Source organism: Danio rerio, chromosome 21, assembly GCF_052040795.2.
Source record: "Danio rerio strain M-AB ecotype USA chromosome 21, GRCz13ab, whole genome shotgun sequence".
NCBI classification, from domain to species: domain Eukaryota; kingdom Metazoa; phylum Chordata; class Actinopteri; order Cypriniformes; family Danionidae; genus Danio; species Danio rerio.
In genome coordinates, this window is record NC_141041.1 from 13,080,043 (window position 1) to 13,107,379 (window position 27,337).

Sequence of the window (27,337 nt, forward strand, 5' to 3'; positions counted from 1 at the left end):
AGAGAGGTGAAAAGTGAGCTCGGCGCAGGGGAGGGGCAGACGTACCCTTGTCGCTCCTCCACACTGACGGAAAGCAAACAAGCCTGTCCCGAAATCAAACGGATCGGAGGAGGGGGAATCCGCGACTGACACAGGAGCGGACGGTTATTCAATTCAGCCTCGTCCGACTCGACTCGGTTGGATTCGATTAGCCGCGCCGCTTCACCAGCCCGGAGGCCGCCGAAATAAACCCATCGCCATTATATGATCCACTTTCCAGAGTCGCTACTACCCTCCATGTGGGTGAGGGACCTGTGCGTGTCGGGCTATGGCGAGAAAAACAGTTAGCAGGAAAAGGAAAGCAGAGGAGCCCAAGGAACAACAGGTAAAAAAACAACCTTCTCTCACACGCCGTAAATGAAAACACCGTTCAGCTGCATGCTAACCTCTTTAAATAGATGAAACACCGTCCACGTTTGAAGACAAACAGCAGTAGATACTCGAAGTGTGACAGTTTACAAACAGGAAACGATTGGAGTCTGATGTTAGCAGTAGTCTGCTGGCTAAAGGCTAATGGAGGTGTTCATTTAGCTGTTGACACGGATCTGCCGTTGGAGTAGTGTGTTTCTGAGTGTGTGATCGTTTATCAGCTGTCTTGAACGTTAAGATTGTGTGTTTTGTCTGAGGTCGTCTTAATCCTGCTGTAGATTACAGGATAATGTTACTCCAGTAGGGGCCAGACAGTTTAAGCTGGTTAGTCGTCCAGTAGGACAGATCTTCTACAGTTCTTGATTTTTCATCGCTAACATGATGATTATTAACACAATGTGTTGTGGAGACACAAATGCCAAGCGTTGATTTCAAAATATAGACTTAGTATGATTCCTTCTATTATCAACATCACATTATAGCTGCAGGCATTGTGTGCTTTTGAAATTATGAACATATACAAATGGAAATAGACTTAGATTAACAGAAGAGAGCTGTGTTATTAGCTGTTTGTTTCACTGCCATGTTTGTAAAATGTTTAAAAAATCAGACAATATCAAAGACAGCTTCATCCTGAAGGTCCTCCTTCTACATTTTAATTTATAGCCTGTAAATTTGTATTCTTATCTTTCATTCTTTAATTTTCCTTCGGCATAGTCCCTTTATTCACCACAGCAGAATAAACCGCCAACTTATCCAGCATATGTTTTACACAGCGGATGCCCTTTCAGCTGCAACCCAGTTCTGGGAACAATCCATACAATCTCATGCACACACATTCTTAGCTTACCCAATTAACCTATAGTGCATGTATTTGGACTGTCTGGGAAACCGTGGCACCCGGAGGAAAACTCACACCAACACAGGGAGAACATGCAAACTCCACACAGAATTTCTTACTGACCCAGCTGGAACTTGAACCAGTGACAATCTTGCTGTGAGGAAACGGTGCTAACCACTGAGCCACCGTGTCGCCCCTTTCTTGTTGTCTTTTAAAATGTAATATATATATATATATATAATATATATATTTCTTAAACTCTGATCACATTTTCATGTTATGTAGGCTCTGTTTACTCTATTAAACATGAACAGTACAACAAAATGTGTGATTATGTAATATATGCTAATTTTGTAAACATTTTTCTTCATTTGTTGATGGTTCAATAAACTAAGCTGAACGAGTAAAGTCAAATCATTTGTTTATGATGATAATAAATGCCATCGAAGGTTTATTTCTAGTGTCACAGGTTAGATGTGGATGTACAGTGTGGCCATCTGACAACCAAATCTGAATGAGCAAATCAAGAAAACAATTCACTGATATCAATGTCATTAGACTTTATGATGTTAATGACTCTGTTTGTGCAGACTTGAACAACTGCATTCATTTAACACTACACGGAGTAATTATTAGACATGTATTATTATTGTTATTATCATCATTGATATTCTAGTTATTATATCATTATCCATTGTTCATACGTTAATTTTCTTTTCGGCTTAGTCCTTTTATTATTCTGGGGTCGCCACAGCGGAATGAACCGCCAACTTATCCAGCATATGTTTTACGCAGTGGTTTCCCTTCCAGCTGCAGCCCAGTACTGGGGAACATCCATACACCCTCATTCACACACATACATTCATTCATTTTCTAGTCGGCTTAGTCCCTTTATTAATCCGGGGTCGCCACAGCGGAATGAACCGCCAACTTATCCAGCAAGTTTTTACGCAGCGGATGCCCTTCCAGCCACAACCCATCTTTGGGAAACATCCACACACACATTCACGCACACACGCATACACTACGAACAATTTAGCTTACCCAATTCCCCTATAGCACATGTCTTTGGACTGTGGGGAAAACCTGAACACCTGATGGAAACCCACACAAACACAGGGAGAACATGCAAACTCCACACAGAAATGCCAATTGACCCAGCCGAGGCTCAAACCAGCAACCTTCTTGCTGTGAGGCGGCACTATTGTGTTTAGTGAACACAATAATACTTCTACAAAAGACTGCTCTTTTCTGCAGGAAATGCTCTTAATAATAATAATGATATGTATATGTACAGTGCTCAGCATAAATGAGTACATGTCATGACTCTATTTGTGTGGACTTAAACGACTGCATTCTTTTAAATTCAACACCCAACACTACACTGAGTAATTAGAAATGTATTATTATTATCATTAATATTCAAGTTCTTATACAATGGAAATTTATTAAATATTATGATCAACATGATTTGAAGTTTGTTTGTTCGTTCGTTCATTTTAATTATTGTTAGGTGAACACATTAATACTTTAACAGAAGACTGAGCTTTTCTGCAGAAAATGCTCTTAATAATGATTATTATATATTCAGTGCTCAGCATAAATGATTATACCCCGTACAGATCTTTATTTTAAACTGAAACGTTTTATGGGATGTTTTACAATAATATGTTTGCGTATACATTACTTTAGTCAGTACCAAAACTAAATCTGTAACTAATTTAACGCAACAATTTTAGATTATGATGCAGAAATTTGTACACCCCAATTATTTATTCATTCATTCATTTTTTTCTGCTTAGTCCCTTAATTAATCAAGGGTCGCCACAGTGGATTGAACCGACAACTTATCCAGCATATGTTTTACGCAGCGGATGCCCTTCCAGCCACAACCCAACACTGGGAAACATCCATACACACCTGCATTCACACACATACACTACGGCCAATTTGGCTTATTCAATTAATCAATTTTTATCTGGACAGACTTTAAATGAAATAATTTTGAACGCGAATCCTTCTAAAATTGTACAATTTTATCAAAAGTGAACCTTAAAAAATAAATTTAAAATAAAAAATAAATAATAATAAATAAATAATAAAAAATAAGTTTTAAAATTTTATCTTATATATTATCATTATTAGTAGTATTTATGCTTTTTACCTTGTGTGTTATTTATTGCTGTTGGTGACTTTTAATTGTTAAAATATTTTTTTATAACTATAGAAAAATGGTATTTATGAAATGTGGTAAACTTGATCATTTTTTTTTTTTTGCCGTGACACAGCCAAAGAAGCTGAAATGGCAACAAACTCAAAATTCTTTCTCTCTCTATGAACACATGGGTTTCAGAAAAGCATATAGACCAGTGTTTCTCAACTGGTGGGTCGCGAGTGCGTTGAGTGTGTGGTCAAAAAAAAAAGGTTAATTTTTTACTTATTTTGCATATAGCGGACTTTTATTTTGAAATTCGTGTGCGACATGTGAAATTGAAATTTCATTTAATTATAGCAACAAATATGTCGAAGCGCGAGTACGACCCCGAATATGTAAAGTATGGATTTACATATATTGACGGCAGAAAAGACTTAAAGCCTCAGTGTCATATGTAGTGAGGTGCTCTCATAAGAGAGCACGAAACCTTCTAAATGAAAACGACATTTAGGGTGCTTTCACACCTGTGGATCGATTCAGTTGTTCCGAAACAAAGATTACAATTGTTACATTGTTGCTCTTTGCTCTTGGAGCGGTTTGCTTTCACATTGCAAAGTTTCTAATCGGACCAAAAGAGCTAAAACAAGTCACGTGCGAGTAAACTCTCCTCACATTGGTCAGAGTGTCAGGGTTTATTTTGCAGCGTCCCGCTAAGCTGTCAGGAGAGGTGGTGGTTTGGTGGTGATTGACAGGGTGCGCGCGTGCGACGTGTCTGAGGAGAGACGCGGTGGGGAGGGGTGAGAAGAGTGCGCGACGATGCTTATTTGAGGACCTGGAGGGAGACGGGAGATTACCGGGAGATCATCACTCGTTTGCGGGCATCCGGAGACTCGCGAAACTTCCCACCCCACTCATAATTCTCTCTTCATATAGCCGTAAATACCTATTACATATCCATAAAACACAGTGATACAACCACGCTCTGATCGGATCGCTTTCTCACTACAATCGAACCGCTCCAGGGTTCGTTTCAATCGAGCCGAGACCACCTCATTCAAGCGATCTCGGAGCGATTACTTTGGCGCGGAACAGAGCGCGATTGCCCTGTTCACATATGCCAATCGAACCGCGCTAACTGGGCAAACGAGATACGTTCCAAAACAAAAGTGTAGGTGTGAAAGCACCCTTAGAAACCAGACGACATGTTTTATTAACAGTTCAGTTTAGTTGATGGTAACTGAACTGAACTGAACATTTCCTTACCTTAACCACTGTTTACAGTATTTGTCGCTTTTACTTTGTGATATTTCTATAATTTGATCCATTTTTTTTAAATAACAGCAATAAAATATTGTTTATTTGTAAGTCTCGGTGAATGTCATGATTTATCTGTCACTACTTGTGTATGCTAACAAATAAATACAAATTAATTATAATTCCTAAAATTGTATTATAGTTCTTAAAAATTTGGGTCCCATGGCCAAACCAGTTGAGAACCCTTGATATAGACTACTGTTTAAAAGCTTTGGAGTTCATAAGAGATCTGGTTTATCAACTATTGCTAAAAATCTATTTCTAAATAGAGAACATAAATAGACATTTTTACTTCTGTAGGCCAATTTTTAAAGTGAGATGCAATATTTTTGTAGTATGTCTTCCACAGCCTTTTGACAGTTTGGATTTTGTATGATGATTGTTGTTGTTGTTGTTGTTATAATTATTATACATTTTTAGTTGTATTGACTAAGATCCTCTAGTAACCTACTTGGCCGTCAGGATCTGGGTCAGTCAGATAGAGCTGACGTCTGCTGGCCTGAAGGGGGGATTGGATGAGCTTTACCAGAGTACAAATGCATCAGCCTTTATGACTAGATTGGGACATGAAGCGTTTATGAGTAGATTGGCACACATTACTCATCCCACTTCTGAACGGATGATGTAATTTGGGCAAGAGTTATTTATATGAATGATGATTAGGCCCATGCGGAACCTGCGTGCACAAAAATCCACTGATTATTTTTTTATTTTTTTTAAATCCGTCGTTCAGTCTATTTATTTACATATTAAGTGTGTGTAAACATACATTCTTTCTGTTTTTAGATTAATTTCATTAATGTTATCCAATAATAATGCAAATATGTGTATATGGTTTATACATTAGAGTTTGTAAAGTAATATTTTCTGTCTTTTATTGTATAAACAGGGTCATGGAAAAGTCATGCAAAATTAACATGCCATTTTTCAGGCCTGGAAAAAGTTTAGGGAAAAACCCATAAAGGTTTGGAAAAGTCATGGAAATTAGCTTAACAAATATTTGTATAGGGTGACATGGTGGCTCAGTGGTTATCACCTCACAGCAAGATGGTTGCCGATTCGAGTCCCGGCTGGGGCAGTTGGCATTTTGGTGTGGAGTTTGCATGTTCTCCCTGCATCAGCATGGGTTTCCTCCGGGTGCTCCGGTTTCAAAGTCGTGCTATAGGTGAACTGAACAAACTAAATTATCTGTAGTGTATGTGTGTAAATAAGTGTGTATGGATGTTTCCCAGTACTGGTTTGCAGCTGGAAGGGCATCTGCTATGTAATACATATGCTGGATACGTTGGCGGTTCATAAGCCGAAGGAAACTGAATGAATAAAAATATCTGTATACTTAAATATAGGTTAGTTGTCTTTACTTTTTTCTGTCCTTAGCCAAAAGCATGCTCTCCCAATATTAGTACTGTGTAAGCATGATCGAAATACATTTGACATAGATACAAAAATATATTTAAACCAAATAAATTATTGCGTGTTTTATGATATGCTGTAATAATTTTTTAACATGCATTATTTGGCAGGTATACATAGACATTACATGAAACATTAGGTCATGGAGATTTACTTGAACGTCCTGGAAAAGTCATGGAATTTTAGTAGTAAAAATATGTATGAACCCTTTATGTGTATTATACGAGACACTTGCTTTGTTTACCAAACAAGCAGTTCTAAATGGATTCGCATTGTAAAGCTTAAATAAAAAGTTACGTTTTAAGTTGGAATTCTCTCAAAACCATTCCACATTAGAGCAATTCCATCTGAATGTCAACCTTGCTATGAAAATATAGCAAGAATTCAGCAAAATGGTGAAAGCCTTTCTGTTTTTTTTTGTGTTGGCTTGAATTTTACAATACTGTAAAAATACTCAATTTCTGTCAAGGTTTTCAAACAATTAAATGGGGTATATGCCGAAGCATGCTAATAGGACTTTTAATTTGCCAGTAACCTGGGTTAAGCGCTTCTGGCGAATGGAATGCCAATGCAAAATCCGGTGCGTTTAAGGTCTGTTTTCTTTAAAAATCAGCGATCTCCACTGGCTGAGTGATATCCGATTTAAAGTGGGTCTCAGATTGTACAAGAAGCACTGCAATAAATTACATTTCCCCCACCATATCTTTATAATATGAGCATTTATTTTACCCCATTATATTCAATGGAGCTTCTGCGTTAGCCTGCCGATTCTGACGGGCGTGTGCGAGTAAACAGCTTTTTGTCTCGTTTTACGCTTGAGCAACCAAATAAATGCTAAAGTTTATTTAACTGAATGTATTTTAATGACATTACAACATCGATGTTGTATAAGTAACCGTATAAAATGGAAAAAAGTTCACAATAACAGGTCACCGGAAGTGTATCAGCATGGGAACAGCACTAGCTCGGCATATACCCTATTCGATTTATGAAAGTCACACAAGTGCCAATTTCACATCTGTTACATCCATAAGATTAAATAAAGTTAAAAATTTTTGTTCTGTAGTGAGCCAACTATTATCATTTTGGTTAGCGTAGTTTCTTTTGGGTTGTACAGTTTATTCCACTGGGTTTCTACAAAGTATGTTGTATAGTGTAAACTCGCATATGTCAAATCCATAACGCATGTTTATTTTCCTTATTTAAATTTTTTTTTTTACAGATTAATCCCATAATTCTGTGTCTAGTTGTTTGGAAAATATAAACAGATGTTTCAACATAATGTTAACACACACTTATCGGCCACTTTAATAGGTACAACTTACTAGTACTGGGTTGGACTCCTTTTTGCCTTCCTAACTGCCTTTATGCTTTGATAGATTTAGCAAGGTACTGGAAATATTCCTCAAAGATTTTGGTCCATATTGATATGATGGCATCACGCAGTTGCTGCAGATTTGTTGGCTGCACATCCATGATGTGAATCTCCCATTCCACCACATCCCAAAGGTGCTCTATTGTATTTAGATCTGGTGACTGTGGAGGCCATTTGAGTACAGTGAACTCAAAGTCATGTTCAAGAAACCAGTCTGAGATGATTCATACTTTATGACATGGTGCGTTATCCTGCTGGAAGTAGCCATCAAAAGATGAGTACACTGTGGTCATAATAGGATGGACATGGTCAGCAGCAATAGTCAGGTAGGCTGTGGTATTGACAAGATGCTCAATTGGTACTAATGGGCCCAAAGTGTGCCAAGAAAATATCACCCACCTCAACGTTTTTCCAGTTTTCTATTGTCCAACTTTAAGTCTTGGCGAACTGTAGACTCAGTTTTCTGTTTTTAGCTGACAGAAGTGGCACCTGGTGTGTTCTCTGCTGCTGTAGCCCATTCACCTCAAGGTTGGATGTGTTGTGCATTCAGAGATGCTGTTCTGCATACCTCGGTTGTAACGAGTGGTTATTTGAGTTACTGTTGGCTTTCTATCAGCTAAAACAAGTCTTGCCATTCTCCTTTGACCTCTGACATCAACAAGGCATTTACACCCACAGAACTGCCGCTCACTGGATATTTTCTCTTTTTTTGGACCATTCTCTGTAAATCCTAGAGAAGATTCTGTGTGGAAATCCCAGTAGATCAGCAGTTTCTGAAAAACTCACAAGCCCGTCTGACACTAACAAACATGCCACGTTCAAAGTCACTTAAATCAGCTTTCTTCCCCATTCTGATGCTCTGTTTGAACTGCAGCAGATCGTCTTGACCATGTCTACATGCCTAAATGCATTTAGTTGCTGCCATGTGATTGGCTGCTTAGAAATTTGCGTTAACGAGCAGTTGGACAGGTGTACCTAATAAAGTGGCCAGTGAGTGTATACCTTGTGAATTCATGTTTTGAGTTTTCACTGCAATTGTCACATAACGCTGCAATTGTTAATAAATCCACAGATTTTCTACAAAACTGTGCAGAAATAGCAAAAAAGTTTCTGTCTGGCCCTCCTGGTGATTGTGTTTTGATTATTAGCATTATGATGTCAGCGGGAACAAGCACTGAAATAAAAGGAATGATTCTCTGTGGTGTCTCACACACACACAGATCGTTAGGGCCTACAGGAGCTGATATACACTTCAAGCCGTTGGTTTTACTCGCTCCTGTCATCGCCGTATTAGATTTGTTGGCGCTCGCTGGGAGCACAGAATCGCTCGCTCGCTCTGCCAGCTGGCGTTGGCATCAGATGGATGTTTTTTGCTGTGATTTATTGTGTTTGATTTGTATTGAGGACTGTTAGCAGGCTGAGGGCATGAATTTTCAGACTCGCCAGGTGTTTTTCTTCGAATGCAAGCTGTTTTTCAAAGTGCTTACACAGCGCTGGATTGCAAAGAAGCACCTAAACCAGATGCCCTGCTGGATTGGTAAATTTTGGGTTTCTTTTTGAAAATGAGTTACGTAATCGGTATGAAAAAGAGATGATGTTAATTTCACTTACAACAAGAATCCATTTTTTGAAGTAATACTGGGGTTTCCCTTTAACACTAACTCCAACCGTAATAAAATAGTTTTTAGTAAATTTACATATTATTATTTATTTTTTATGTTGCGCATTTAATGTTGTAATAAATTCTTCTATTTGTAGCATTCTAATTGTTGAATATATTTGTGGAATTCTCGTTTTAGTTTTATTAATTTAAGTAGACTTTTTAAAATTTCTTTCTTTACTGTATTTTGATGCTTAGGTTATTTCATTTATTTTTATTTATTTTGAAATCTCCAATATATGATCAGTATTTCCATGCTGTGTCTTATAATTCTTGAATCAATTAGTAGCATTTGAATTAGGGTTCTGCCGATAGACGATGACATCGTCCATTGCATATGGCCGACAAACTTCAAGATGCTGAGCCGGCATCATGATCCATCGCCCCGCCCCACATTTATATTGATATATAACTTATTATTTGCATGTCATCTTAATAGCAATAACGATCTTATCATGAGCTGTGTTATGTTTTACATATAGCTGCCGCTTGCACGGCTGACAGCATCGTGAGGATTAACTGAAGGATTATACCGTAACTCTCACACTTAAAATATGTAGATTCAGTGGCAAACGCTGTTACCTGCAAACCCCTTCCCACAGACTTTACAGTGATTGGCTTTAGTCATTTTCATAGCAGACTTGAAACCCTGAAAGTCTTTTATCCACTCTTGGAAAAGTGTAAATGGTGGATTAACATTCAGCACATGATCACTAATAAGATGTGCCATTATTAGTAACTTCAGGTAAATCTGTCAGTGTTATTTTCATTCTCTCATCTTCCGCACTTCACATTTTCGCAGTTGTAGCTCCTGTCATCTGAAGGCAGAAGGCATTGACTGAGTGATTGACGGCCGATATTAACCAATCATTCACGTTCAGTTCTAGAGCAGTGAGTCAATAAGAGCACAAATGCGGGGCGAGCATTGCAGGCATTTTTACTTGAGCAAGTTCACATAACAACTGTTTAATCTGTTCCTGAGCGCTGCGTTTGGCGTTTTTAGGTGCAAAGATGTATTCTGCATATATGTCTCCTAAATCCGTGCACGCGGTGAGGATTTTGCAGTGAAAACAATGAAAATGTATGCACTACAGTGAACTCCAACCAAACTCTCATCTCCACCAGCTGTGGGAAAAGCCATTAGAACGACACGGATCACTGTGCCTATTCATGCCAGAGTCCCGCGGAAAAAAAGTGATTGACAGGTGGTCATTTGTAACTTTATTTATTTATGGTTTGGTTATGGGTAAAGCGGAGACCATGTGGGTCAGGTAGTGAAAACGGTAGGCTACAATTAATTCATTTGTTATGAACTAATTGATATTTAACAACCACCCCACCTACAACGACATTGAAAAAAAAAAAAAAGAAAGACATAGTAGTGCGATCTGTTGGTCGTAGCCCGTGCTCATTTAGTAAAGCACAGCTAAACAGATGTGATTTGAATGTGCCTAATGTTGGAGTATGTCTAATCATTTCTGAAAGCTGATTCCAGCAGCCAGACGCATAGTAGCTGAAAATTATTTAGCATATTTATATAGAAGTTTAATTTATAGATAAATAATATCCATGTTTTTGTGCTGTGAATTGCGATGCTTGAATTAATTTGTTAATTAAATTGTGGTTTTGAGTTTGAATATTAAAAATATATATATATATATATATATATATATATATATATATATATATATATATATATATATATATATATATATATATATATATATTTATATATATATATATATTTATATATATATATATATATATATATATATATATATATATATATATATATATATATATTTATATATATATTTATATATATATATATATATATATATATATATATATATATATATATATATATATATATATATATATATATATGAATTTATTATTCTTTTTGAAATATTTCCCAAATTATGTTTAACAGAGCAAGGAAATTTTCACAGTATGTCTGATAATATTTGTTCTTCTGGAGAAAGTTTTATCTGCTTTATTTGCTTTTAATTTAAAAAAAAAAGCATTTTAAGGTCAGTATTATTAGCCCCTTTAAGCTAAATTTTTTTCGATAGTTGACTGAACATATCATCGTTACACAATAACTTGTCTAATTATTACCCTAATCTGTCTAGTTAACCTAGTTAAGCCTTTAAATGTCACTTTAAGCTGTAAAGAAGTGTCTTGAAATATATCTAGTCAAATATTATTTACTGTCATCACGGCAAAGATAAAATAAATCGGTTATTAGAAATTATTATGTTATTAGAAGTTTATTAAAACTATTATGTTTAGAAATGTGTTGAAAAAAATGTGTCCATTAAACAGAAATTTGGGTGAAAAAATAAACAGGGAGGGTCCTAATTCTGACTTCAACTGCATATGCTCCAAGTTAAAGAACATTGTTGATTATCAAATGGGAAAATTGGTTTATTGGTTGATCTTTTTTCCCTTCTCTCTCTCTTCTGACAGTTTGACTGGTGTCAGTCTGCGTTTAAGCGTCCCCGCGTGTCCAGCTCCGTGCGTCATGCCCAGCACTGGTGGCAGAGCCGGCGGTCAGTGGTGTGCTCGGTGAGAGGCAGAGAGTTCCGGCCGCAGCAGCAGCATGAGTGGAGCTTTCAGAGAAGTCTGCGGGGATTCGCCGCCGGACGCATCCCAGGAATCCTCAGAGAGAGAGAGTTCTCCCTCGGCCGACTCAATAAGGTGTTCGCTTCCCAATGGCTCAACCACAGGCAGGTGGTGTGCGGGACCAAATGCAACACGGTGAGGGGTTTTAATTACTGTGAAATGATGGCGGTTTATGATCTGCAATTTCTTTATCATCAATTTGTTTAAATTGTATCTGTAAAGCTCGCATGAGGTGGTTTGAAATGTGAATTTTTTTTTATTTGATGACTGATGGCTATTGAATACAAACTGTTGCACTCATTGTAAAGTTTTATTGCTGTGAGTTGAGAACATTAATTATAAAGTAGAAACAATTTTGCTTAATCCTCCTTTAAATTCAACCAGTTGCTATAAGACTAGGAGTATCCCGCAAATTCACAGAGACTCCCGGATGCCCGCAAATGAATGATAATCTCTCGCAAACCGGTTCTTAAATAAATTGCACACCCCTCTCCACTGCATCCCTCCTAGCTCTTTAGGTATGTCGCGCGCAACTCACCCACACCGTCCTTCAGGTACGTCTCCCGTCGCTCACTCCACCCCTGACACCCCTTAACGGGCCTGACAGGCTGACACAGACACACACACAGAACGCGCTGGAGCGACTCCCTTCAGATTCAACACGCATGATCGCGTTCATCAAATTTGCTTAAACTAAGCGTTCTGAACTATTACTGTATTTCACAAGCATTCGCTTTCATTGCGTTTAATGAGGAAACACGCTAAACTTGGAGGGCTCATGCTGAAAAGGCAGAGTAATGCCCTGTCCTTGACAGCTCGCAACTTCACCACAGACTTTCTGAGTACATTCACATAAGACACCAATACTCAGATTTTAATATGATTAAGATTATACTCTTATTAAAAGTCTACCATGTAAGCAGTGATTGTATTACCTTAAAGGAACATCGAGTCACAAAATGCAGAGGATTTTCTTTCTGTTCGCCATGCGGTATCAACTTACAATAGAAGTTGACAGTTAAAAATGAAACACCCGAAATTGCATGAAACTCTGGATAACCTGATGCGACATTAATTGTTTTATACTGAAACATGCCTTCAAAAAGTGCTTCCTTGGTCTTATCCACATGTCTTGCGTGTTGAACACACGTCCACCACAACAGGAAGTAAAAAAAAAACCTCCAACTGCGTTAATTGCGTTAATTGTTTTTTACGCGTTAATTATTTAAAATAATCGCATGCGTTAACGCACTAATTTTGACAGCGCTAATATATATATATATATATGTGTGTGTGTGTGTGTGTGTGTGTGTGTGTGTGTGTGTGTGTGTGTGTGTGTGTGTGTGTGTGTGTGTGTGTGTGTGTGTGTGTGTGTGTGTGTGTGTGTGTGTGTGTGTGTGTGTGTATATATATATATATATATATATATGTGTGTGTGTGTGTATATATATATATATATATATATATATATATATATATATATATATATATATATATATATATATATATATACATACATACATACATACATACATACATACATACATACATACATACATACATACATACATACATACATACATACACACACACATACATACATACATACACACACACACACATTTTGTCAACTTTTTTTGAAAAACTATTTCTAAATAAATAATAAAGTATTTTATTTATTTTGCTCGTTCCTCCATGTAGCTGTTTGTAGTGGACGTCCTCTCAGGACAGATAACAAGGATACCCATGCTGAAGGACAGAGAGGGCCGAGGAGAAGTCTCCCAGGGTTTGGGTGGAGTGGGAAGCCCTTTCCATTTCCACAATCCAGGATCGGTTGGCGGTCTTGATGTGCAGCAGGGATGTGGCATCCACGCCATAGAGCTGAACCCTTCTCGTACACTACTGGCCACTGGCGGAGACAATCCCAATAGCCTCGCAGTGTACAGACTTCCCACACTCGACCCAGTCTGCGTCGGGGATGTGAGTCCGGCCTTTGCTCCCTGTCTAGTTGTGCAAGCAGTGCAAATGTCAAAGTTTATTTCTGTTATGTAAGGCTAAAGGGTTTTTTTTAGATTCTGATTTGGACTGGACCGTATTTATTGCAATGTGTATATCCGCCCCGCCACAGGATTAGATTTCTTAGTAAAGATTTAAAGATAACGATATTATTATTTAAAAATGATTACTTATACAATAATGAAGATGTGATTTTTAGATTTGATTTGTTTAATTTCTGTACTGTTTGACTCCCCAGAAATCCTTTAAGAGTTGTTTATTTTTGCTTGATCATATTTAAATGTGCTTGTTGTTTAATACATTTTACTGCATAGAAAACTGCATTGAGTAAACCAGTCTAATCTAAACACATGAAATCTTTATGAATGGAGCTTTTTAAATCATCTAGCGAAAGCATATTCATATTCAAAATATCACAATATCCGCTTTGTTTAATATCGCGCAGCCTTAATTCTGATCTGTTTTTTTTAACAGGACGGCCACAATGACTGGATTTTTTCCATTGCGTGGATCAGTGATACCATGGCAGTCTCAGGTAAGAAGCTTGCAGATCCAGTTTTTGAGCTTTATACCATGTCCAAACCCATTGTTTGTATTTTCCGTCAGCTATATAGTGTCATATTCCAAGCGATAAAGTGGAAAAGAAATTAAAAATATGATCTGCTTGAAGAAAACCGGGTTTAGGAATATTGAGATTCTTTGGCATTATTTTAATTACAGTTTACACATCTCTTACGCTAGTTCTCGATAACATGCTGTCATATAGATGGAGATCGATAGACAGACAGACGTGTATGTAGTGTTCAAAGTGATTAGATTATCTTGACTTTGATACTACAACAAAAACTTCGGAACATAGAATTTCTGGAATATTAAATGGTCTGTTCTAAACTTTGAAAGTCAAGCATTTTTTTGTCATTTTAAATGTTTGTTTTCATTTGTCAAAATGCACTTTTATCTATACCATACATTTATTGCATTGTTTCATGTCTATTGTATAGTTAAGGACCTTTCACATGTCACGTCTAAAAGTACAGGGTGCTTTAAAATTTAAAACTGCCAACAATTCCAAATTAAACCCAAAATAATGTTGTTAATAGCTCAGACTGGAGTAAAAAAAGGAACAACTCTAAAATATGACAGGAACTCTGTTAAACTGTGTCAAAACAAAGCTTATGCCTTTCATTAGAAAGGTGCAGTATGTAATAGATTACAATCAACCAAAAATAATTCATAAAACTGTTAGTGGGCCCTATCATACACCCGGCGCAATGTGGGGCAAAGCGCAACACAGTTGTTGTTTGCTAGTTTCAGCTTTGAGCAAGAGGCGGTTTGATGTTTTGCAGCACGCTGTTTAAATAGCAAATACATTTGCGCTCACATGTGCGCCCATAGGCGTTCTGGTCTAAAAAGGAAGGGTGTGTTGAGGTGTGTTGTTGGCGTGTTGCTATTTTGAGAAACTATAATAGATTTTTCAATAGACCAGAACATAGCCGGTCTATTGTCCAGCGCAGAGCGCGTTAGTTATGCGCCTCGCTTACACTTTTCGTAATACAGCAGTGTTATTTATTTTATCAATATTTATATTTGTTTTATTAAAAACAAGCTTAGATTTGCCCACCTGTCAGGTTTTAGACTAAATATTGCATAGCATGTGTATTTGGTTATAACTCAGTTGTTTGACTACACTTCGTTATTATTGTTCATTTATTCGATTGCTGGAAATTAGAAATTAATTTAGAAATAGTTTTGAAAAATCTGTGCGCTTAACAAACTAAATTAATGAATTGTAGGCTAATTGATGTCTGTGAAAGTAGATAATGAGAATTGGCTTATCTCTAATTCTCATGCTGTAGATTCTCTGTTTAACTGTTTTCTTGCTAGCAAAATGCTCCGTTTTTCTACTTAGAAAGTCGTCATGTAAATAGCAAATGCACCATGGCGCGACACAACTAACTCTTAAAAAGAATGGGAGATGAAACTCAATAGGCTCAACCCTTTTATACCATGTGCCACGGCGCAAAGTGGATTTTTCCGTCCTTATATTAGCAAAAGTGGATTCTGACACGCCCTTAATGCGTTTGTGCCCTGCTCTTTGCACTTTCCGCATGGATCGTCAAAATAGTGCCCAGTATGACTAGCACCAGCCCAAAAATGCTAAATATGTAAAGGCATCAAAGCACGTCCACATTCTGCTTCATTTCCTGCCTGAAAGTCCATTGTTGGCTTTTAGTCTGCTGTATGAAGATTTTTAGCTCCACAGTTTACTGCATTTTTGCTGTCCTCGGTTAAATAAATGAGCTTAAGTGTTCTTTATCCTCTATTCAAATAAATATATGGTAACAGTCTGGATGATCCTTTTCTTTTTTGGTCCGGAGCACACGACACAACGTCCATTTCTCCCAAACAATACTTGAAATACATGTTTCTGTGTGATGGTTCATCCCAGATGCCTCCGAAATATGGTTTCTATGTATATAGGTTTAGACTGTACTTTCATACAAATCATCATATATGCTTTTCATCAGATCACATGAATGGGATTTTGCCATTTTGCATAGTTTTTCACTATCAAACAGAGAAAGGTTTTTGATTCTTTAAGCTTGTTAAACTTGAGCTGGTTTAATATCAATTTATAATCACCTTGTTATGTGGAATAGATGCCTGTAGTCAGTTATTATAGTAAAATGTCTGCTCTTCTGTATAGTTGACTTTATCTCAGACATCCAATGCAGTTTTTCTTTAATATTCTTTATTTGTTCTTCACATTACTGTGTGTAGGCAGAATCATGAAAAGCCAGCCAGCCATCGCTAAATAAATAAGACCTCTCTTCTTCCTAAGTGGGGTTTATTTTGTGTTGTATTCTACATTATCTGTTATGCATTGCACACATTTAGTACAGCTCTATAAAAAGAGAATGACTGCTTTATTTCCCGGAGCAGGATCTCGTGATGGTTCCATGGGTCTGTGGGAGATTTCAGAGGACGTTCTGTCTCAGGCTGAGAAGCGCCAGAATGTGGAAGGTGTTCCTGGTTACTCCCACATCTCTCACCGGGCTCTTAAGGACATCCCGAAAGAATACACTCACCCCTACAATTGCAAAGTGCGCGCACTGGCCTTCAACAACAGCCATAAGGTCAGCGGCTGTCCTTGAACGTATCGACTCTGTATTGACTTTGTCTTTGTGCGTTATTCAATTCTCCAATTCTTATTTTCGTCCAGGAGTTGGGAGCCGTTTCTTTAGATGGATATTTCCATTTGTGGAAGGCAGAAGACAACCTGTCCAAGGTACAGTTACTACTAGCTAAATATTTGTGCAGAAGAACTACATTACCCATGATTCCACCAATTAGTCACTCCCAGTGAGCAAATTGCTTCGTAGATTTGCACCGTGAAGAGCCACCAATGACATAATACAAGTCTGACAAATTTTTGATTGACTCAATTAGGTAAATCTTTTGCTTAAAGGGTTAATTCACCCAAAAAAAAAAAATTTATCACCATTTGCATATCTAGAAAGTTCTTTTTTCTGTTAAACACAATTGAAGATATTTTCAAGAATGTTAAAAATGGGTACGAATTGACATTCATAATGGGAAAAACAAACACTATAGAAGTCAACGGGGCTGTTTCAGTCAGAAGGTTCAACCAACTCAGAGTTTAAACTTAAACTTTGAGTTAATTTATTATGAGATTGAAAACTCAAGCACGCACATCGCGACTATAAAAAGCCATTTTCAATGGAGCTCAGATATTACGAGTCACATTGGCAACATCTTAAAAAAGAGATCAGCATTTTTTTTTATTTAAAAAATAAGTGATGCAACGTGTGACGTTCATTGAATTTTCACTGGAAAAAGTGGGGAATTGGCTGTAATTTTAAAGTTATTTCAAATGTAATTGCATTAAATTACATAAAATAGGTTACTGCATAATTTCTACAACAAATTTCACCAAACAACAATGCATATAACCTTAACATTCAGTGGAAATGTTTAATTTAAGGTTCCCACTTTTACATTACAGATAACATTTCTAAAATTGAGTTTTTAATACGTATAAAAGTGCACTTGTGTGTCTGCCTTTTTCATTCATCAAGTGTTAGAGGTTGATATGACATTTTGAGTGTAAGCAGTACTAAAAAATAGTTTTTAGAACGAGTAATAATCCTATTACTCTAGCTAAAGTACATTTTCCTGTTGAAGGTCAGTGAATTTAAGCTGATTATTTGTTTTTTGCAGTAATATCAATGGTAAAAATAAAAACTATGGTATTGAGTCTAATTGTAATGTTACCAAAAAGGACAAGCCATTCTCGTAGCTTTATTCTTTGTGTGACTAAAATGTAAGCAATAACTAAGGTAAGGAAATATACTGCTTTCTTTAAAAAGGGGAAGAGAGAGATAGAAACTCAGAGTTTAGAGAATAAGACCTGCTCCTGACCAGGTTAGGTTCACAGAGTATGCTACCACGCTAACTGTCTGAGTTAAAGTGACCGCTCTTTCAGAAACAGGCTTGACAGCACCACTGCTGTAGAGCATTTGTTCGGTCAGAAGATTTGATTAGAAACTGAAGAATGACAAAGATGACAAAAAATAATCGTTGACCAACTGCAAGCGTTGGATGTTTATATCTTCTAAATGAGAATTTTGTTTTGGAGCACACCAGCTTATAGATATCCTGATGCTGATGCAGGGCAACTTTTTGGGCTATGTTGCTTGGCTACTTTTCTACTAAGAATGGGAAAGAATATTGTATCAGTAGCCCATTGTCCTAATTTGTTACCCCATGTCTCACCTGGTTGCCCATTTATGGCATGATTTCCCAAAGTTGCCCAGCAACATTGCTCAAAGTTACCCTGTTTATCATCAGCATTAGGACTAACACACTGATACTTAAACTTAAATATATTTATTTTAAAAGACTTTAAACCAAATCACAAAATCATCAGTGTGCTTCACATAATTCAAGTACTTTCCAACCAAGCTATTTTGCTTTTATTTCTATCTAATAGTCGTCTAAACATAGTTGTCCTGGCTAAAACAAGACTGCATTTGTGCTGTCAATGAAAATCTACTGGTCTAGCAATAGTCCAAACTTATACAAGTCATGAAGTAGACATATTACAGAGCTGTGAACCTACACTAATCTTACGATTCAGTTCAGTTACGATTATCACGCCTTCGATTCAGTTCAATATTTGGGTGCATCACGGTGCATTGACAATGCTTTTCATAAACAGTTTTATATTTTCTTCACAGCAGCAGTTCTTGTATTAAAATGTATAAATATATTTATATTTATATATTATTTGTAATACAATTTTGTCATTTAATACAGTCCGATATATAAACTGTACATTTAAACAACACGAGCATTTAGCAAATAATATAAACAAATATAAATATCCAGCTCAATTTTTGATCCATGTCTAGTTCACTTACACCTCTTTGATTGGTCACACCCTCAACAAAAACAGTTGTGATTGGCTCTTGCATGCTGCGCTCTTCACAGATGAGTGACACTGAGCGGCAGGTGGCAGCGGCGATCTCACAGCTGATGTATGATAGACACGGTGGAGAAAACTCTGCAGACAAGCGCTCTTTTCTTTATCCAGAACCAGAAGTAATGCTGTAAAACAGCCGAGAGGAGAAGAAAAGTGTGTGTGTGTGTGTGTGTGTGTGTGTGTGTGTGTGTGTGTGTGTGTGTGAGTGTGTGAGTGTGTGAGTGTGTGAGTGTGTGAGTGTGTGAGTGTGTGTGTGTGTGTGTGTGTGTGTGTGTGTGTAAGAGAGAGCGAGAGAGAAATGGAGTACCTTCATTTTCTCGATCTCAGTAAAATAGGGGCTTTTGTTGTATATGTCAGTGAAAGACTGATCCAGCAAACACGCACAGTGAAATTGTGCACAGTTTAGGAGTTTTAAGTAGTTAGAGTGTTGTAAATACTCGCGCTCGCCTTCCTTGCGACAGAGCGCATATGTGGTGAATGACGTCAGTAATAACCGGTTATGATTATTACTGAACCGATACCGAATTGTCTGCATCGCGGTGCACTGAAGAAACGATTAATTTTGACACCCCTATATTACACACACTCATTTTCAATGTCAATTTGATGACTGGTCTAATTTTGTACTGCTGTTAGATGTCTATTAGGTTTTCGCTGACAACCCAAATTAAGCTTTGTTTAATTCATAGGTCTCATACTGGATTCCTGGAAGGCCGCAGCTCTTCACAGTTTTCCTCCAACCCTGATCAAACACAGCTGATCCAACTAATGAAGGGGTTGTAGACTCCTCAGAACACCTCGATTATTTGGATCAGATGTGTTTGACTAAAGTTGGAGCAAATCTGTGCAGAGCCGCAGCCCTCTAGGACTTGAGTTTGAGACCTATGGTTTAATCCAATACATCTATGTTTACATGTCTATAGAAGCAAGTCTGTGTCTGCTCAGTGTAAAGAAGGTATGCCTTATTAAATGGTCTGCGTAAATGCATGTTTTGTGAATTCATGCCTCTTCATATTTGGTTTCTGTGCCGCTGCATATAGATGATTTAATGAAAACAAAAAAACTTGCTGGGTCTCTTTGTAGATGGTCACATGTTTACGTCAAAAAAGCTAAACCTGACCTGGTCTGCTGTTGGCTGTAATACTACAGGACAAAGTGGGTGGCCACTAATGCACTAATGCACATCTTATCTTATCTTATTTTGTGTTCTGTGATTTTTCAGGAGCTTTCTACAAAACTCCCTTACTGTAAGGAGAATGTTTGTCTGGCTTACGGGCTGGACTGGTCTGTTTATGCAGTCGGTTCTCAGGCACACGTTTCCTTCCTCGACCCCCGGCAATCTTCTCAGAACATCAAATCCGTGAGCTCCAGAGAGCGTGGCAGCGGTATGACGTTTACTTCATTTCACTTGTCACCCCCTGAAAAGATGATTCACACAAAGTTCTGAAGCCATATTTGATTGTCTTTTTAGGTATTCGCTCTGTGAGCTTCTATGAACACATAGTGACGGTAGGCACTGGTCAGGGTTCCTTGCTCTTCTATGACATCAGGGCCCAGCGTTTTCTGGATGGCCCATCCAGCACACCCGGCGGGTACCGGAATCGCACTGCAGAGGGCATCCTGAAACTCACCACAGGAAGAGGATGGCTGGTAAGATTGTCTAAATTAATAATATATATGTTGATTAGACCTCAAGCAGTTTATGTATATTAGTTTAGACATTATATGCACTTTTGATAAATAATTTAAGGGCCATTCTTCAACTACGGGCACTTTTAGCCATGTGAAGTGGAGTAAAAAAACTTGTTTAAAGTTAAAGTAACATAGCCTCGTAGATTAAACAATTTGTCTAGTTTTAAGATCTGTAAGAGGACAAACTTAGATAAGAAGAGAAACTTTTTTTTTTTTTTTCCACCGTGAACTGAACTAATGTCAATTCCACCACATCTCAATATACAGCTTATTTTTCAAAATGAAATAAATTATGGCAGACAAACATCGTCTAAGATCATTCTTGTATCTAGTTTAACCAATCTTTCCACTATATATAATAGTTATACATTTGTCAATGAAATAAATTAGCTGTATGCTGAATTATACACCTGTCACACTCTTTTAAATTTAATATAAATTTGGTAAAGAGTTTATTAGAAAATAAATTAACTGAATTTGTATATTAAATAGAGCATTAACATATACATGGTGAATACACTTTTAATGTGTGATGAGAACTTTTTAAATATTTTTTAAATGTGTGTGGTGATGGAAATGACAGTGGTGGAAATGACATTTCAACAGTTTATTGTAAAAAAAATAAAAAATAGCCTCACCGATTGTCTTTGAATTGATACTAGCCTTTCATGTATACAAAACACTCTTATTTGCCTTAATTTTGTTTGGTTTTTAAAAACATCTTTAAAGGTACAACATGTTTGGAAATGACGTAGAATAAATGTATTTCCTTATCAAGCAGTTTTTACCTTGATTTTTCTTCAAGTGAAAAAAAATTTAATTCCCTCCATCTTGAACATGTTCTCAGATGGCACTATTCATTTTCACAGTAACCACCTAAATAATCGTTTACACAAACTTTTTAAAGCAACATTACAGTGTTGTGGTGGAAATTATACTGATACTGTGCGACAGCTATATTTTTGTCCAAAAAATAATATCGATAATAGTCACACATTAATAACTATAAAATATTTAAATTATTTCACCAGTGCTTAATTAGGATACATTAATAGATACCAGATAAATAATATTTTAAAATGTTATTTTCATTGTTGAAGTTTAAAACTGGTGGTAAGGTGGTAAAAAAAAAATAAAGTAGGTTTTAATATTAGTTTGACAAAGAAAAAGGAATTTGAACAAAATTATATATATATTTTTGGTAATATGATCGAAGGACATAAAAGTGCCGTAGTTGAAGAATTACCTATAAAGTTTTTTCATTGATTTCTTTCTTACTTTTTTTATGTACTACTTTATAGAAGTGTTTGACAAATCTATTACTCTCAGAATGTTTTTTCGTTTATTTGTTTAAATATGCAGTAATACTATTAAAATTATATGAAAAATTAATAGTATTTAAAGCCTATATACAGGGTTCCCACTCTTCCTAAAAGTGCTTGAATTTGAGACATGAATTCAAGGCCTGGAAAGTGGTGATAAACAAACGTGGGTTCTTGAACGAGCTTGAATTAAAAGTTTATGGTGTTATTTAAACAGTTGCTCTGTTCTGATTAAGAAACTGAACAAAAACACTGAGAAATTCTTTATTATATCTTGCACAAGAACAATGACACACAATGCACATTTAATCAATATTTCAGAGAACACTTCTGAATATTACCAGTATTGAATTCAACAAATTGTATTAAAGTTCTTTGATATTTTTAATGTAGGTATTAAGTGCTAGTGAAATGTTACATTTAGCAAAGGGCTTTCATAGCGCTACATATGCTGGGGTATGAAGTACAAATGTTCTTGGTTTAAAATTAATGGTGCTTTTAAAAAAGTCCTTGAATCTGCTGTTCATGAGAGAGTGGGGACCCTGTTATATAGAATATTTATAGAGCAAATATGAATACAGAAGTGGCATTAATAAAAATGTATTTCATTCTAATGGCAAAGCTGAATTGTCTACGGCAGAGGTGTCAAACTCAATTCCTGGAGGGCCGAAGCCCTGCACAGTTTAGTTCCAACCCTGCTCCGACACACTTACCTGTAGGTTTCAAACAAGCCTGAAGGACTCAATTAGTTTGATCAGGTGTGCTTAATTAGGGTTGGAACTAAACTGTGCAGAGCTGCGGCCCTTTCAGAACCTGTGGTCTACGGTGTCACATACTCCTTTGGAAATTATGCTAATATTTTTATTTGTTTCTAAAAAATTAATTAATTATTATTATTAATAGTAATGCTGAAAACACGTTGTGCTGTTTTATGCTTAAATGTCATTTCTGTCAGTTTTGATCACTTTAAAGCATCCTTGATAAATAAAAGAATTCATTGTTTTTAAAGAAAAGTCATGCTAACCTGAAACTTTAGAACAGTAGTTTAGATATTTCAGTAGTGTAGCAGTTTTAAATGAATTCTGGCGCTAAAACCGTCTTAGGGACTTTAACACTGACTTGCTCTACTTGTAATATCACTATTCTTTTGTCTTTTTTTTTTGGACATGCTTCTGAATTAATAAGTCTCTATATAAGCTTCTTTGTAAAGTGCTTACTGGAGCAGGGGGTTGTCGGCAGCATCAGTCTCTGTTAACCATGTGAAAGTTCATTAAGCAGAAATGCTGTCTGCTGCATTAATAACAAGGCCACACTGAAGTAAAACTACTGTTTGATTGGTTTAATTGACCCACTTTGGTCGCACCTTTTTGTTACAAATTGAAGAATTTGCCTAATATAAAGTCAATATCGGGGACTCCACACATCAGGTTTTTCTGTCCAGAGCTGAACATTACCCTGCTCTGCATGTATTATACACTACCCTTAAGAATTAAAGCATTTGTGTGTAATTTAATTTATTAATTAATACTTTTCAACTGATTAAAAATTCTTCTTGAACAAAATATTCAGCTTTGTAGTTACAGGGATTTATCATAGAAAATGCTTATCGTGTTTCACATTATTTTTGGTCAAATATGACCTTGATAGCATCAAAGATTTATTTCAAACGCATTTTTGAAAAAGCTTGAATTCTTGTGTTTGGAAATAAATCCAAAAATATCACTCAGGTTTTTTTTTTTAAATGATTCTAGTAAAGTGTCTGCCTGTTTGTCTTTCTGTCATTCTGTCTGACGTTCTGTCTATCTGATGTTCTTTCTGTCGATTGTTGTACTGTTCTATCTATCATTCGATCATTCTGTCGTTCTGTCTGTCGTTCTATTTATCGTTTGTTCTGTCCTGTCATTTTCATTTTGTCTATCAGTCTGTCTTTCTATCTATTGTTCTGCCGTTTTATTATTCTATCTATCGTTCTGTCTGACATTCTGTCTATCTGACGTTCTTTCTGTCGTTTGTTCTGCTGTTCTATCTATCATTCGATCGTTCATTCTGTCGTTCTATTTATTGTTCGTTCTGTCGTTCGTTCACTCGTTTGTTCTGTTCTGTCATTCTTTCATTCTGTCTATCAGTCTGTCTTTCTATCTATCGTTCTGCCGTTTTATCATTCTATCTGTCGTTCTGTCAGTCGTTCTGTCTATCTGACGTTCTTTCTGTCGTTTGTTCTGCTGTTCTATCATTCGATCCTTCGTTCTGTCGTTCTATTTATCGTTTGTTCTGTCATTCGTTCAGTCCTGTCATTCTATCATTTTGTCTCAGTCTGTCTTTCTGTCTATCAATCTGCCGTTTTATCATTCTATCTATCGTTCTGTCTGACGATCTGTCTACCTGACGTTCTTTCTGTCGTTTGTTCTGCTGTTCTATCTATCATTCGGTCGTTAGTTCTATATCGTTTGTTCTGTCGTTTATTCTGTCCTGTCATTCTATCATTTTGTCTATCACTGTCTTTCTATCTATTGTTCTGCCGTTTTATCATTCTATCTATCGTTCTGTCAGTCGCTCTTTCTGACGTTCTGTCTATCTGACGTTCTTTCTGTCGTTTGTTCTGCTGTTCTATTTATCATTCGATCGTTCATTCTGTCGTTCTATTTATTGTTCGTTCACTCGTTTGTTCCGTCCTGTCATTCTTTAATTCTGTCTATCAGTCTGTCTTTCTATCTATCGTTCTGCTGTTTTATCATTCTATCTGTCGTTCTGTCTATCTGACGTTCTTTCTGTCGTTTGTTCTGCTGTTCTATCATTCGATCATTCGTTCTGTCGTTCTATTTATCGTTTGTTCTGTCATTCGTTCAGTCTTGTCATTCTATCATTTTGTCTATCAGTCTGTCATTCTATCGTTCTGCTTATCGGTCTGTCATGTTATCATTCTGTCTGTTGGTCTGTCTGACGTTCTGTCTATCTGATGTTCTTTCTGTCTTTTGGTCTATCATTCTATCAGTCATTTGGTCGTTCTTTTTATCTGTTGTCCGTTCTGTGTCGTTCTATCTGTCTTTAGTTCTGTTTTGTCGTTCGTTCTGTCATTTAATCTATTATTGGTGCTGTCGTTCTATTTATCGTTCTGTTGTTCTATCATTCTGTCTGTCAGTTTGTCGTTCTATCTATCGGTCTGTCTATTGGTCTGTCTGTCATTCTATCGTTCTGTCATTCTATCATGTCATTCTATCTATTGTTCTGGCAATCTATCGTTCTGTCGTTCAATCGTTCTGACGTTCTATCATTCTGTTTATCGGTATGTCGTTCTGTCTGTTTATCTGTCGTTCTATTTATGGTTCTGTCATTCGTTCTGTCGTTCTATCATTCTGTCTATCGGTCTGTCTGTCATTATATCTATTGATCTGTCTGTCTATCTATCGTTCTATTTATGTCTATCTATCATTCTGTTATTCTATCTATATGTTTATCTATATGTCTGTCTATCTATATGTCTATCTGTATCTTATCTAGCTTATTTAATGAATCTTTTCATGAACATGTAACACATTCAGACTTACTTGCAGTTTGATACTGACTAGACATTAGTCTATATCATAAATCATAGATGTAAATGCATAGAAATACATTATTTTAGGGGTGGTTCACCCAAAAATGAATATTTACTCACCCTCTAGTGGTTTGAAACTTACTTTCTTCTAATGAACACAAAACAGGATTTTCTGAAGAATGTTGGAAACCAACAGCCATTGACATACACCGAAAATGCAATGGAAATCAAGTGCTGCTTCAACAGTCTTCAGAATATTTTTGAAACAAGTTGATGAGGAATTAATGACAATTCTGTTAAACACTAAATGATTTCTTTTATATGACTGAATTAAATGTTTTTTATACTTCATGTAAATCTCAGAGTCATAAATAAAACATCAGTCTTAATCCACATTTCTCTTTCAGAATCACGACGAAACGTGGAGAAGCTACTTTTCCGACATCCGCTCGTTCCCGAACGCTGTGTACACGCACTGCTATGACGACTCCGGCACCAAGCTCTTCGTAGCCGGCGGCCCGCTGTGTTCGGGCCTACACGGAAACTACGCCGGCCTCTGGAGCTAACCTTCCCATCAGCCCTCCTCCATTCACTCTCTCACACACAGGCCATCCTACATCCTTATCTTTAGCTTCTATCCAAGTCAAACCCTCTACAGACTCAGGAGCTCAACCGCTTTTGTGCTCGTCTTTACATTCTCATTTGCCTGTTGTACTTTTTTTCCCACATTTGTTTTTTATTTTTTTTGTGAGAGGGAAAAAAAGTAAAGGAGAGGTGTCGGATTATTTGGAGCTTGTACATCGGCAGCCTGAACCTTTGAGAACTGTGGAACGGTGTAAAAATATACAAAATATATTGAACAGTCTCTCTGGGCATTATGTTGTTGTTTCGTTTGCTGTTAATGCTTCTACTTTTTGCTTTTAAAGGTTGCCGTGTTCAAACCATGGCGTGTTGAGTTTGTTTTGCAGTGTGCGTTTTCAGAAAACCCGGCCATCTTTTCTGGCTCACAGTGGACTGATTTGACTTTGTGGATCCTTAAAGGCTGATAACGGGCATTTGGAGGTGAATCTTGGAGATGAAATGAATGAACAGTGCTAGAGTCACTGCTAATATGAAGAGCACAGAGAAAACATGGACACTAGTCGGACAGCAGACGGTGAAGACTCTTTCTTTTTCTTTTTTCCCCCCATTCATGTTTTCCAAAATAATGTCAGGGAGAGACGATTCTAGGAAATCACAGATACCGTTTGCGTTCTGTTTGAGGTATCTTGGAGAATGCCTCTTTTATTGCTGATTCTGTACTGACTCACGCACACATTCACATCAAGATTGCCGTTTTCCCCTCTGTAACATTTAGACGTCTTATTTATTTTGTACGCTCGTCGTCACTAGCACTCATGACGTTCGTTCAGGTACAATCATATTTGAAAGGATTGTGGCTTTTTCCTCCTCTTCTCTGCTCCAAGGCTGGG

At 36.8% G+C, this 27,337-nt stretch overlaps 1 protein-coding gene and 1 pseudogene across 2 annotated transcripts; both read left to right on the plus strand.

Moving 5' to 3' along the window:
• The first annotated feature begins 8 nt into the window (after positions 1 to 8).
• On the plus strand, positions 9 to 26,725 carry dcaf12 (DDB1 and CUL4 associated factor 12). 2 transcript variants are annotated; one of them, XR_015519670.1, is made up of 9 exons: positions 9 to 364; positions 11,639 to 11,929; positions 13,496 to 13,774; positions 14,285 to 14,345; positions 16,754 to 16,947; positions 17,034 to 17,099; positions 20,539 to 20,701; positions 20,788 to 21,147; positions 21,188 to 22,168. XR_015519670.1 is itself a non-coding variant. In NM_001077580.1 (9 exons), exons 1-9 carry the CDS (start codon positions 308 to 310, stop codon positions 26,429 to 26,431), a joined length of 1,449 nt encoding a protein of 482 aa, NP_001071048.1. In that variant the 5' UTR covers positions 103 to 307; the 3' UTR covers positions 26,432 to 26,725. The 2 variants fall into 2 exon arrangements, 1 of the variants encoding a protein (NP_001071048.1); NM_001077580.1 differs by lacking the exon at positions 21,188 to 22,168 and adding an exon at positions 26,273 to 26,725 and having other exon boundaries at positions 103 to 364; positions 20,788 to 20,966.
• Positions 22,902 to 25,729, plus strand: LOC147831854 (uncharacterized; annotated as a pseudogene).
• Positions 26,726 to 27,337: the final 612 nt, after the last annotated feature.